General features: G+C 39.2%; 3 protein-coding genes across 11 annotated transcripts; all 3 read left to right on the top strand.

Moving 5' to 3' along the window:
• Nucleotides 1-980: 980 nt before the first annotated feature.
• LOC112272676 (plant intracellular Ras-group-related LRR protein 7) lies at nucleotides 981-4,076 on the top strand. Its single transcript, XM_024500673.3, has 9 exons — nucleotides 981-1,486; nucleotides 1,654-1,723; nucleotides 1,904-1,950; nucleotides 2,130-2,238; nucleotides 2,456-2,541; nucleotides 2,835-2,925; nucleotides 3,066-3,151; nucleotides 3,269-3,355; nucleotides 3,601-4,076. Exons 1-9 carry the CDS (start codon nucleotides 1,385-1,387, stop codon nucleotides 3,724-3,726), a joined length of 804 nt encoding a protein of 267 aa, XP_024356441.1. The 5' UTR covers nucleotides 981-1,384; the 3' UTR covers nucleotides 3,727-4,076.
• A 282-nt stretch (nucleotides 4,077-4,358) lies between these two features.
• LOC112272675 (ATP synthase subunit gamma, mitochondrial) lies at nucleotides 4,359-6,063 on the top strand. Its single transcript, XM_024500672.2, has 2 exons — nucleotides 4,359-4,488; nucleotides 4,632-6,063. Exon 2 carries the CDS (start codon nucleotides 4,668-4,670, stop codon nucleotides 5,652-5,654), a length of 987 nt encoding a protein of 328 aa, XP_024356440.1. The 5' UTR covers nucleotides 4,359-4,488; nucleotides 4,632-4,667; the 3' UTR covers nucleotides 5,655-6,063.
• Nucleotides 6,064-7,895: 1,832 nt separating this feature from the next.
• LOC112295836 (uncharacterized) lies at nucleotides 7,896-11,474 on the top strand. 9 transcript variants are annotated; one of them, XM_024547832.3, is made up of 7 exons: nucleotides 8,704-8,846; nucleotides 8,994-9,163; nucleotides 9,356-9,652; nucleotides 9,854-9,979; nucleotides 10,125-10,355; nucleotides 10,545-10,744; nucleotides 11,241-11,474. In XM_024547832.3, the coding sequence occupies exons 2-6, from the start codon at nucleotides 9,089-9,091 to the stop codon at nucleotides 10,737-10,739; spliced, it is 924 nt and encodes a 307-aa protein (XP_024403600.1). In that variant the 5' UTR covers nucleotides 8,704-8,846; nucleotides 8,994-9,088; the 3' UTR covers nucleotides 10,740-10,744; nucleotides 11,241-11,474. The 9 variants fall into 9 exon arrangements, with proteins under 9 accessions (XP_024403597.1, XP_024403596.1, XP_024403595.1 ...); XM_024547831.3 differs by having other exon boundaries at nucleotides 11,232-11,474; XM_024547834.3 differs by lacking the exon at nucleotides 11,241-11,474 and having other exon boundaries at nucleotides 9,356-9,463; nucleotides 9,578-9,652; nucleotides 10,545-11,031.
• Nucleotides 11,475-12,900: the final 1,426 nt, after the last annotated feature.

Here is a 12,900-nt window from a genome sequence, read left to right as displayed (position 1 = left end):
TACTTTTGTTAGCATTATGTATCAAAATATTACTTAAACCACCTTCTTTACAAAATCACACCAATTCTTTTAAAATCTCTATTGCAATAATATACACCAATTATAAAATGTGCCTAAAGAGAATTTAAAAACTATTGGAATAATGTACTAAAATCCTTGTTAGAAATACTTTTGTACCTAAGCAAATGATCTAACATGAGCATGGAAAGAAGACAAAAACATTACTTGGTTATATTTATATAGATGAAACAATCTTCTCCATACCAAATATTATAGATTTAGTCAAATTCTTATGGTCGATTCCCTTATATATTTGCAAATACATTATGGCGCTTAAAACATACAAATGCATGTGAATTCACAAAAATAGCACAAAAATAGCTTAATAACTTGTTTAAGTACAATATTTATAAAACAATGCAATATAATATTTGTTGAGACATACAATTTTAATGCCTAATTTTATTATTTTACTTTTAGAGAAAAAACATTTTGATTTAGACTTTTCTAATAATCTTTAATTATCTAACAAATTAGCTACAATACAAAAATTCTAAATGTCACTACCATAACCATCATCTTAATATGAATATTTTAACAAACAACTCAATTTCTTGAATTAAAAAAAAAAAAAAAAAAAAAAAAAAAAAACTATATATTTATATATATATATCCAACTAGTAAGTATACCAAAACCTTTACAATTCTTTTCCAGGTTTTAAAATAAAATAAAATTTTAACAAGCGTTTAATTTTGTAATATATATATATATATATATATATATATATATAACTCTTACCATTGTCGTAACAAATGTCGTCCACAATCCAATTTGAAAAAAAATAAAAATTGCGCACATTACTATACGATGGTTGATTAATCAAATTCATAATAATTAAATAAATTTACGTACACAACAACAACAGAATATATCAACAATATTACAATAATCACACTACCTTCACACTGCACATATGAGAACAAAGGTTTGTCGGTACCGACGTCGCTTACGTTTTCGGCGTCGCGACGCAGCTTTTGCAACATCCGGAAAGCAACTAATCGATCGATCCACGGATCGAAAGTGTGCGTGGGTTCTGATTCTGATATCCCGATCGGCAGTTGTAGTAGCCACCAAGCCTGTGGTGGATTCCCATATCTCTCATCTACGCCGAGATCGAAACACAAGTCATGCTGAAATCGCCGAAGTCGTGTCTGCTTGGCTTACGTCTATTCTATGTTTAGGGTTTGATCAGATTCTAGCTTTCAAGAACAGGTGGATCTAGTTATTTCTGAAGGTGGGCACGACTCGAATCTGGCCCATTACCAGAGAATTTGTCACTCTGGGTTGCTTGATTTGGTTTCTTGTTGAATTGGGGTCGAATCAATGGGGTGCTGCCAGGCCAAACCTGGCGGATTGAGCAAAGACGACCGAGCTACCCGATGGCGAAGCACTGGCATTGTTGCTCTTCGCGATTCTAAGCTCAAGGTACCCAATTTCTCCTTTTTTTATCTATTTATTTTTCTCGACCTGCGATTGTGAGAATGGGTGGTTTGGGAGCTCTTACCTTTTGAAAAGGTTCCGCGATTCAGAATTGTGACCAGGGTGTTGAATTTTAGCTCTGAGGTATGATCGGATGTTGTTTGGTTTTGTAGGAGCTGCCTGTGGACGTGGTTAGCATCGCTGCTTCTGTGCGGACGTTGGATGCTACTCACAACAAATTGGGTTGGTTTGTTCTTCCAATTGTTCTTCGTTCTGAGATTTTACTGAAAGTTTGTGGTATTTGTGAAGCTGTGCATTAACAAACATGGAATTGCATCTCGAAGCCTTCTCGTCGCTGCGTCGGGTTCCACCTATCTCGTGTTACTAGGTTGTTATAAAGCTTTCTGCTGTTATGTATGACAGGTTCTATTCCAGAGGAGATTGAGAATTTTGTCAACCTTCAAAGATTGGTAAGACTTCCTTTCCTGTCAAATATATTTGCAGAGGGGGATTATCTAGATTGCCATGTAACATTTGGGGTTGCTGTATCATGTTGTTCCTCAGTGTTTTTGAATATTCTTTAAAACAAATTGATTTGCTTCCAGCATAAGTTGTGGTGTACACTTTCCTCTTATATGGATATGTATAGATTTTGGTGGAGAATTTGTTGGAGAGGTTGCCGTTGACAGTCGGTAAACTTCGATCGCTCAAAGTTCTGTTACTTGATTCAAACCGCCTTAGCCTGCTTCCGGAAGAAGGTCATATCCTAAAATTGTTGCATCTTTTTCGTCTTATTTTGACTGTTTCATCTTGTATGCCGTATAGTTTGAATACACGACTAAATGATGTTTTCTTAGGGGAACCATGAAAGAAGCCATGTTTCATTTTGTAAGCTATAGGAATTTGCTTTAACATGCTTTTCTTTTTCTTTTTCTTTTACAAGTTATGCCCTTAACCTCAGCACCATGTGCGCAGTCGGACTACTACAGCGGCTCGAGCGTTTTTCAGTATCTGGCAACAACCTGAAGTCGTTGCCCTCCACCATCGGAAACCTCTCCAATGTACAGTTCAAACATCATATCTTATTCCTAAAATCCTGCATTGTATTTTCGTGGTAGTTTCAGACGTTGTGGATTGTGGTACGTCCAAACTGAACCCTTTAATATCCTCCAGCACAATACCTGGTGTTGCATATGCGCTTCTCAGGAGCTCGGCAGGGTCGTTCTGCAGGTGTTTTTGGCGTGGGCCATCGTTGATGCCTAGAATTTCGGCAGGAAATGACGGATTCATTAAGGTTCTGTATCGTCATCGTTATCGTTTCGGTATCTAATCTTCTTGGTTTCTTTGGCCCCAGCTGATACAGTTGGATGTGAGCAAAAACAGCCTGGAAACACTTCCTGAGTCCATTGGCAACTGCAAGTCTTTAGAAGAACTTATTGCGAACGGTACATCACAAAACCCCCCTAGGACGTGACAATCCCATTAGAACTTCTGTGTGTCATAAAATGCTCTGTAGAAAAGTTCTCGTAGTTCACAATTATGACGTCTGTGAGAACCAGAATCTGACAATATTCTATTGTGCCAGATAACATGCTGCAGGAGCTGCCAGACCCTTTGGGCAGCTTATCGCATTTGAAAACTCTCATTTTGAGTAACCAAAAATTAAAGCAGGTTTCTTCTCGTCTTAACCTTTCAATGCCAGCTTGGGTCCATGTGAAACTATTGCATATTGATGTTTCAGAATTCTATACAAATCTTGAAGTTAATATTCGACTGTGACTTAAACAGCTTCCTCCGTTTCTACTTCGAGACTGCACAGCTCTCCAAACCCTGATGCTGCATGATACACTCATACCTGCTGATCAATTGCATCAGGTCAGTAACTCCCTATCTAGTTCAAAGTTTTAGAACACTTAGTTATGTATTATTCACGCAGACTGTCGGGCATTACCACTGGATTACAAATGAAAAGTTCGGGTGATTATTGAGGTTTACTCAAAATGGTTACTCAAAATATAGAAGCTCCCAAACTTTTCAGCACTTTTTGCATGTCCATGTGGGATTCTTCATGGCTTTGACGAACCGTGCCTTCGATGTGTGTGGTGCCATGTCCTCTGAAGATGGAAGGCTTTGAAGGGTACGAGCAGAGAAGGAGACGGAAGTATGACAAGCAAATTGATGCCAATGTAATTCTAGACTCTCGTGGTTTTGACGAAGGAGTGGATATTCCTTCTGGAGCCAAGTGATTTCAATTTCTTCATTTGAAGAAAAATTACATTACTTTCGAGAGAGAAATGCTGAATAGAAGAGAAAGCAGGTATTCTGTGGTAAAATTTGTTACCTACTGAATGGAACAGTTCGCCGATGTTTTCCTCACTGGTCATGCTTTTGAGTTTCCTCCCTTTTGAGCAAGTAGAGAGGTTGGAAACAAATTTTTGTAATAAGGGAGAGACTGTACTTCGCGAAGAGGAAGTCCTTGCGTTAGCTTGTTCTTTGCTCAACTCGAGCATAATACTGAGACCGGTTAAGCAGTACCACAATTTGCAGCAGTCATCTATGTACTAAGTTTTTAATGCCACTCTTTAGTTTTATCCTCTTTACTGGTGTTTCATTCCCCACCTTTGCATGAATTCAATTTCCACGTACTTCACTGGTACGCTGCAAACCATTACACGATGTCCACTTCTGAACTATCCTTGGTTACTCTCATCTTCTACTTTACAGTTCCATGCATTAAATATAATTTTCAGTCCAAGTCCACTTCAGTTGTGGTTTGCAACGGCTATCACTCATTTCTCCACCTTTATCACAGCAAGTATTATTGTTTCATCACCTTCTCAAGTATGGATCTGATTCAGGTTTTGATAAACCGCGGTCTGCATTATTGAGGAAGAAATGATCGAATCCACTCCGAGGGCTGCAAATTTCAAAGGTGGGCAGGGTGATGACCAGGTCTTGACCAACACAGTGTCTCACAAGCCGGGCAGCTAAACTTGAAACAATTTAAGGTTTGTTTCGTACGTCTACATGTATAAAGATGACTGCCGTGTACAGTTACGTTAACGTTTGCATGCGCTGCATGTAAATATGCGTGTCTGTTGCCGAGTTTTTTCACATGGACCCTAACTTTTCGGCTGCATTGCCAATAGAGGCAGCGAGCTCAGACGCAGATCAGGGAGCGGCAGCGATGGCGACAAGAGCCGGATCATTGTCAAGTTTCGCGGTGCGCCGGTTGTTGGAAAGAAAGGGTCATGTGGGTTCTGTGCCGACACGGGGCTGGTCTGTGGCACTGGAGCGCAAGGACCTTACGCCGTTTGGGGCTCGTTGCGTGTCCAACCAGATTGTGCGAGCCCGCATGAAATCAGTGAACAACATCAAGAAGATTACCATGGCAATGAAGATGGTGGCAGCGTCCAAGCTCTGGACGATGCAGGTCAAGGCTGAGAAGTCGCGCGGCATGTGGCAGCCATTCACAGCGCTCCTCGGCGACGAGCCGTCGATCACTTCCCCGAAGAAGCTGGTGGTCGTGTTGGCCTCTGACAAGGGTCTGTGCGGCGGCATCAACTCCACGTCGGCGAAATACTCCCGAACATTGTTCAAGATGAACAAATTGGCGGCGGAGTCGAACGAGACCAAGTTCGTGCTGATCGGGGATAAGGGCAAGGCGCAGTTACAGCGGGAGTACAGCAATCATTTCTCATCTTTCTTCACGGAGACGCAGAAAGAGGGCATCAGCTTCACGCAGTGCGCCATGATTTCGGATGCGATCCTCAAGGACAACAAATACGACGCCCTTCACTTGGTGTTCAACAAGTTCGAGTCGGCTGTGTCCTTTATGCCCACCGTCGCCACCATCCTGTCCACGGCCACGCTCGAAACTGAAGAAGGACAGAAAGTTTGCAACCTGAACTCGTATGAATTCGAGGGAGACGAAATCCCTAGCGACATGCTCATGAATTTGGCGGAGTTTCAAATGGCGTCGGTGATTTACAATGCCATGCTGGAGAATGCCACGAGTGAGTTGGGTGCTCGTATGTCGGCCATGGACAACTCCACTCGTAACGCTGGTGATGTGCTTTCTCGACTCACGCTCAGTTACAACAGATCACGGCAGACCGCCATCACCACCGAGCTCATCGAGATTATCTCCGGAGCCGCTGCTTTGGAAGGCTAACTCAGCGAGAGTGAGCGAAAGAGAGTGAGCATCCTTCACGTCGTTGGCTGCAATCAGTGTGGTTTATGGCAAGAATCGGCAACTCACCCCTATTTTCGGCAACAAGATCAGAGGTTTTTATCATGTTGTTCTTTCATTTTACAGTTTTCAGGTAGAATCAGTCAGGTCTGAGAGCTGTCGCGTGGCACTGTGATCTCATTAGCAGCACAATAGAAAAAAAAAATTACCTGTTGCTTTTGACAGATAGCTCGACGGCCTGGATTTGCTCTGTTGGGTCATTTGTTCTTGCAAGCTGAACCCATGAACAAGGTGAACCCCTTCTACGGGGTTGCTATCCTTCTGTGTCGATGGAACTGATGTTTTCTAATCTGGTTGTGCATAGAGTCACGCCTCAGCGTTTCCACTTGAAGCTGTAGTTTCAGCCGCTTTTTCAGATCAGATGTTTGTTGATGCTACACTAACAACACTCGAGAATCACTGTGAAGGAGATGTGATCTACTGTCACAGCTCGAAAACTGCAAGAATGTCGAGCCAAGCTGTCTTCACCGACACTTTTGTGCTTCGTTTTTGCCACGTTGAGTGTGAGCATTGCCTTATCACATGTGTGTTTTTGCGCTCCTATTTTTCTTTTTTTACTTCTTCTGCTTCTACTTCTTCTGCTGCTGCTGCTTCTACTTCTTTTACTCGGCACCTGCTATTCCTGGATAAAGCTGAGCATGCGCTATCACAGCAGCTTTTCTACTCTGATTTTTGATGGCCCAGTGGAGTCAAGTTTGTTTGTTCCAACTTCGGTGCTTTACTGAGGTGTTTTACAGAATCGAAACCTCGTAATGCAATGCATAGATTCATGAAACAAATCGATTCTTACTTGGGTTTTGGTATCACTAAGCAAGCTTCGAAGAAGTTTTTTTAAATTAAAAAATCAACAATTTGATTTCTTATCTAAAATTGTAACATATTTCTAAATGCTTGTATCAAAAGTTACTAGAAGCTTTTATAAGGTTTTACAAAGTTGTAGCAGGTTTTCAACTTATTCAAATTCATTGTTTGTAACATCATTTTTTTAGCAACTGGTTTTTAGAAAAATCATGTTTATGAAAACTTGTACTTTTAGAATATTAAGAAGAGATGTATAGTGGTACTGTAGATTAAAGCAACAAAAACTTTGTTTAACAAAAATTTAAAATATAGATAATATCAATTGAATTCTCAATATGTACATATATATACAAAAAAGTAACTTTCTTTTAATTTTTTTTAGTAACTAAGGTTGTAACTAAAATATGCTACAATAATAAACTGAATTCTCTCAAAAATGTCAAACATAACAGTATTATTATAGATGTTATTAAAAAAAGAAAAATTTACGTTTTTAACTTTTTAATCAGTCGAGTGTTCCTTGATGATTGCTACTTAATCCATCCATTTGAATAAAAAATCAAATAATATTATATAAAAGTATGTAGTGGCAAGGTAGCAACATAGCATTTTTTAAATTACTAAAAATTACTAAAAATACATTCTCAAAAAGCTATATATAAAAGCCATAAAAAAATCTGTAAAAAATCTTTAATAAAATTATGTCGAAAACTGTTCATTGAGTTACATTGTAAATTTTAAAAAAATGTAAAATTTATTTCAGACTTTTTGTATTAAATTTAACACATAAGGTGTAAAACTAAAACGTTAATTTATGTTAAACATATGACACCTATGGACGTTCTCTAAAAAATATGAGTGATTACAAAATCATGAATTTTGATTTCATATTACTAATACACTTAAACACAAGTAAATCACCCATAATCACATAAAATCACAAGTTATTTTGAAATTGGTGAAACAACTTCAAATCTTTTTATTATAAGACTAGTGGAAACTTGTGCCATTGGGCAAAACTTGTGCCACTGTGCAATTAGCTGAAAGTTGTTTACAAATAATAAACTTGAGGTCTTTCTATTGGTTATGTAAGATTTTATGCTGGTTAACAATTTCTTTGATTTTAGCCAATGAGAAGGCTTCTTTATCTCTTTGTCTTATATTTATATATAAATTTCCTTATTATATAGATAGTGGGATTTTTTTATTTATTTATTTATTTTTATTTCTGCTATAACCATCATTCCCAAAGTGAAAATTTGATTGATTTTTCACATTTTCTTTATCCAAATTTTAGTGGCAAACCACGCGAGTTCGAAACTTCGAAGCATGGTTCTCGGTTTCGGTTGGTTGAGAGAGTCCCATCACCATCGCTTGAGCCTCGACGTTTGGCTTCATCGCGGCGCTTTGCGCTGATCTCAACCATCGCGATGCGTCGTAACCGAATGCAACACTCTCCATCTCCCGGAGCTCTAGGATTTCTGGGGCTTTCTATCAATGTATTACACCAGGCTACACAATCTCCGCCTCCTCCCCCTCCTCCGCTACTTCCCCATCTGTCTAGTCGTTGTATCTGGAGGACTTCCTCGTGGAAGCTCAGCGTCGCAAATACTTTCGCTGCGCTGTGCTCTGGCAATCTCTCGCTGTTGGTTACTCGTGTGTATTCTTCATTTCAACCTTGCCTTGCAGTCGATTCTACTTGGTTAGGGAGAATTCGTTGGACGTCGACCAGGGCCAGAGTTGCAGTTCAAGAGAGTGGGAAATTTGTAAGGAAGGTTTAAGTTGTTGGGTTCTTGGGAAATTGTGTTTAGAGCTGCACATCCGGTATAGGTGTGAGTGAAATTTTTGCTTTAGATCCTACATTGATGTAGTTGCGTTTGACGAGAAGTTGTGTTGTGATTTTCTGCAATGGATGGAGGGAAATCATGCAGACCTAGCTATCAGACTGATGACCTGCTTGAGGTTCGAGTAGTAGTTCGAAATAACAGTAGCTCTAAACCTTTTGGGTGAACTAAAAGTCCTCCACGCCATAGCCACGAAATTAGCCATATTGTTTGCGTTACGATTTCGACTGTTGGTGCATGAGAAACTTTGAAAATTTTGAAACCGATAGGAGTGAAGTTGGCCCTTGAGGTAATCTTTGAATCTTTCAATTGGCAGGCAGACGCTGTGAATGGCACGTTGAGAGAAATGAAGCGTTAGCAGCTGGGAAACTGTTACATAAAACAGATCACATCAGACCTAAAAATTACGCCTCGGAGTGCTGTGAACTAATTCCAGCAATGGATGACAATTTTCCTTCGAAATTCTAGAGTCAGTGGAGATGAAGCGATTCAATTCATTAATTTTCATACCAATTAGCTGCAGTCAATTTCGTTTTCCAAGATAATTATGGTATAGATCTCATCCTTCATTCCCGAGATGCTGATTCGTAGTGCCTTGATGTGGAACCATATGCAGTGCGAAGAGTTTGCCCGAGCTGGCTATGGCCTTACCATGGCTTGAACTGGTCATAGCGTTTCTACAAGGGTGTAACTGAAAAGGTTCCAAAGGAGATGGGTCCCAAAAAGAAAGGGAAGGGGAAGAAAGCAAAAGGAAAAAAACGGAAGCCTGACCCTGGTTGGGCGAAGGTATGGGACATTCCGACTGCATGCTTTATCTGAGCTTGTCAGCTGGATTTTATTCTCAAAGATCTAAAGGGTAGCTGCTGCTATTTATGAGTGCTGATATAACTATGTGCTCAACTCAGTAACCATTCCCTCAATCCTGTTCTTTTCAGTAATCCTTGATCGTATATTAATCACGTTGGTGGTTGACAACAGACTGTACGGTGGGGAACTTGGAGTAGACCATATGAGTCGATGCCAAGTTCCGCGTTATCGCCAAAGTTTGGTGTCATTCGAATAGAATTTCTTGCAGCTGTCAAAGAGGTCTGGCAAATCTTGCTACATATTTTTGCTACCGTTTCTTATGTGTACAAGAGCAAATATAAGCACCGAACTCTTCTGCAAGCAGCCGTGTCTCTAATCCCCAAGTGCCTGCAGTTAGACATGATATGGAGCAAGACTCTTGCAGAGGATTTCTTAAAAGAGCTATTTAGCATCCCACGACCTAACCTGGTCAGTGCCCCTAATGGTATGCTCGTGTGTAATGACATATTTTTGTTTGTGATTTACTGTTTCTCTTGAGAACGCTATTTTGTTTGACCAAGTATTCTAGAAAAGCCATTTTCTGCAATGAATAGTCTAACCCTCTCTTTGGTTGGAAAATATCATTTAAAAGTCATAGGACATCTAACTTGGTTCAAGAACGGGTTCCAGGAATTTTTCTGTATACGAGGAGCTTATCTCTTAAAGAGATTTGTGTTATCACCATATGAGATTCTCACGGGATTGAAACGTCTCGACATTGGTTGCATGGATGCTCTAGAGTTTGTCCTAATACAGGTACTGCTCTTTGCACGAATAGTTTTCGAATTTTCAGAATAACTATTGAACCTGATGTTTCCAACTTCATCTACCGCACAAGTGTGTGAACAATGGTTTACTGTGTCGGGTTTCTCATGTCTTATCAGATGTATTTGTGGGACAGTGCACATCGCTGGAGTGGCTATCTCTAAGTCGCTCAAAATCCCTCACGAAGGCATTGATAGAAGCTCGCAATTTACAGAGCCTTGTTATTGACAATTGCCTCGAGCTATCCAGCCTTATGGTATGGAGTCAACAGCTCACAACTCTGACAGGATTGTACGATTCGAAAAAGCTACAAGTCCTCTTCCTTGATTGCCCCACCCTTGTCAATTACGAGAGACCAGTGCTCTATGTGAGTTGGTCTACTTTTACTCACCATTACTTGAAAATTCTCTGGCTAGGCTCTTCCTGAACTGAGACTTTGAACCCAGTCATGGTCGCCTGTTTGACTATTGAAGACTGAACTCTTCAGCATTCCCTCCTCCGCCTTTCTCAGTTCTGGATGATGCACACCATGAATCGTCTTCTGGAATGAATGCAGGTAGTACCAAAGCCCAAAGTACTTCACCCTTCCTTGCTGCAGTTGCGAAAATGGGAGGATAAACAAGCAGATAAACCCGAACTTGAATTCGGGCTGTTGCCGAAGGACCTTGTGGTTGATGACGATGCTTTGAGTGATGATACACTCTACCCCAACGTTCCTTGCTTCCCTCGAACCCACCTGCAAGGTTTCTAGACCAGGTACAAGCTTCTTGGTCTAAATTAAATTTGGCCAGGTGCAGTTGCAACAATGGTTGCATGTATGTAGAGGAAGCAGTATTTGGAGACATTTCAGAGTTGACGATGAAGGAACAACTCTAATCATGAAATCCTTGTTCAGAGCTTCAAAGCTGCCTTAGTTCTTCGGAAGTAGTACCACTGGGCAAGGACATGCTTTACATTCACCTAGTGAAACTGGTTTTACTGCATTCAATCATCTGACACAGCTAAAGGGATGATAGTGTTTTTGAGTGACAGGTTCATTTTTATTTTTCTGCTTTTTTTGTCTGATATGTTTTTCTTTGTTTTTCTTTGTTTGTTTGTTTTTTGTTTTGTTTTGTTTTGTTTTTTCTTTTATTTTGTTTTTGTTTTTTGCTTTTTTGTTTTTCCTCGTATTTCTTCTGTGTGGAACAATAGATCATAATCTTGGTATAGTAGCTCTCAGAGATGCTGTGATTCGTCTTGATAGCATACACAGGTGTAAAAATATTGTGCACAAGACTTGGCATTGACATCACCCTAGCCAATCCTCAAAGGATGCCCTCCAATACTTCGAATTTGCAGGAAGAATTTTCCAGTATTCTCATGAGAATATTATCTTTTCTCAATGATGACCCTTTTGCAAATGTGTTTTTACACATGTTAATTTAATATGTGATAATTAATGTATTTTTTGTACAAAGAAATATATAGTATTATTTCTTTTAAGTTACCTTTCAGTATGTTATAACCGGTGATAAGTTTTGATAAATTGAACTGACTTGGTTACACTATAGTGAAGTTATAATTCTCATAAGTTATCAGTTATGGCCAAGGAGGGAAAAACTAGAAGGCTATAACTTTGAAGAGGGTGTAAATAGTAGAGAATTTAGCTTAGCGAAGAATCTAACATGGTCTATTCAAGGACTTTTGTATACAACTTCTTTTGAATGTTGCAAAGAGTCTTGTAGATAGTTTCTTTACCTACATCTCCAATGTCCAACATGGAAATAACCACAAAAAGGCTCTATAGCTTTTCCTTGCATATAAATAACGCTAGTACACAGTCTTCTTTGAAGGTGTTGTTAATACCTTCACCTCCTTCTGCTTATTGATGACAGACAAACTCAACAATTTTGCAATCACCAAGCTCAATATGTGCACCATTTTCTTTGATTGTCTATCAACTTTGGATGTCTACTCAAACAATCTAAAATGTTGGAAACAATTTTATATTATTTTTGGAGATAGTTTTGCCTAAGCTATAAGTGACTACCACAATTGTATCTTAATCTCATTTTGATTGTCCACATATGGAAGCATTGATAGTGTTGCTTGAATGCTGCAATGATTCCAACATCTATTGGTTGGATCTTTGAAGTTACATTTGGAAAAAGCACACAAATATCCATTTTTGGAGAAATTTGGTCATTTATAATATACAATAGTGCATTGTCTACAAGGAGCAAGATCCACCCGCGTGCCCTTCCCATCTCTTTGTCAAGATTTTTGAACCTTCGTAGGAAAAAAAACCTTGGTCATCTATGCTTTCTTATTGGATTGATAATAATAAAAAAAAAAAAAAAAAAAAAAAAACTATTTGTTTGCTTGTGCAACAATTGAAGCAGCAGAGCTTTTAGGCATGGCTGATAAAAAATCAATGGCAATTTGTGGGTTCCGTTGGCATTGGCTTTGAATACAATGGTGATCCCTGCGATTTCCTTCTTATAGCCAACAATTTTTTGTTGAGCAATGGTTTGAATTTCTATAGAATTTTTCTAATAGCAACTTGTGAGAGTGCTTTTGCAAACTTAAACTCGATTTTGGTCCACTCTACAAGAGCCCTCTATGAGATCAAAAGTTTTGCATCCCTATACTTGTAGATCAACAGTCATTGGACATTTGTAAAGCACAACATTATATGGAGTATGCAAGTGTTGGTCATATAGGAGGAAAAGCACTAGGCTAGCAACAAGTGGACACTTGAGCAGATTCATGATTTTGGCTAAACCTAGTAAGTTTTAACCTCCTATAGGTTATGTTTCGAGAGATGAACTAATCCTAAAACTTACAAGAGGTAATATTATATTTGATTTCGAACTAATAGCAAATGAGATGATTATTACATTTACAATAAAATTGATTGATCTTGTAATGAA

Source organism: Physcomitrium patens, chromosome 19, assembly GCF_059467195.1.
Source record: "Physcomitrium patens ecotype Gransden chromosome 19, ASM5946719v1, whole genome shotgun sequence".
Classification (NCBI taxonomy): domain Eukaryota; kingdom Viridiplantae; phylum Streptophyta; class Bryopsida; order Funariales; family Funariaceae; genus Physcomitrium; species Physcomitrium patens.
The sequence above is the reverse complement of the archived record's forward strand: the minus strand, read 5'-3'. Positions and strand labels throughout refer to the sequence as shown.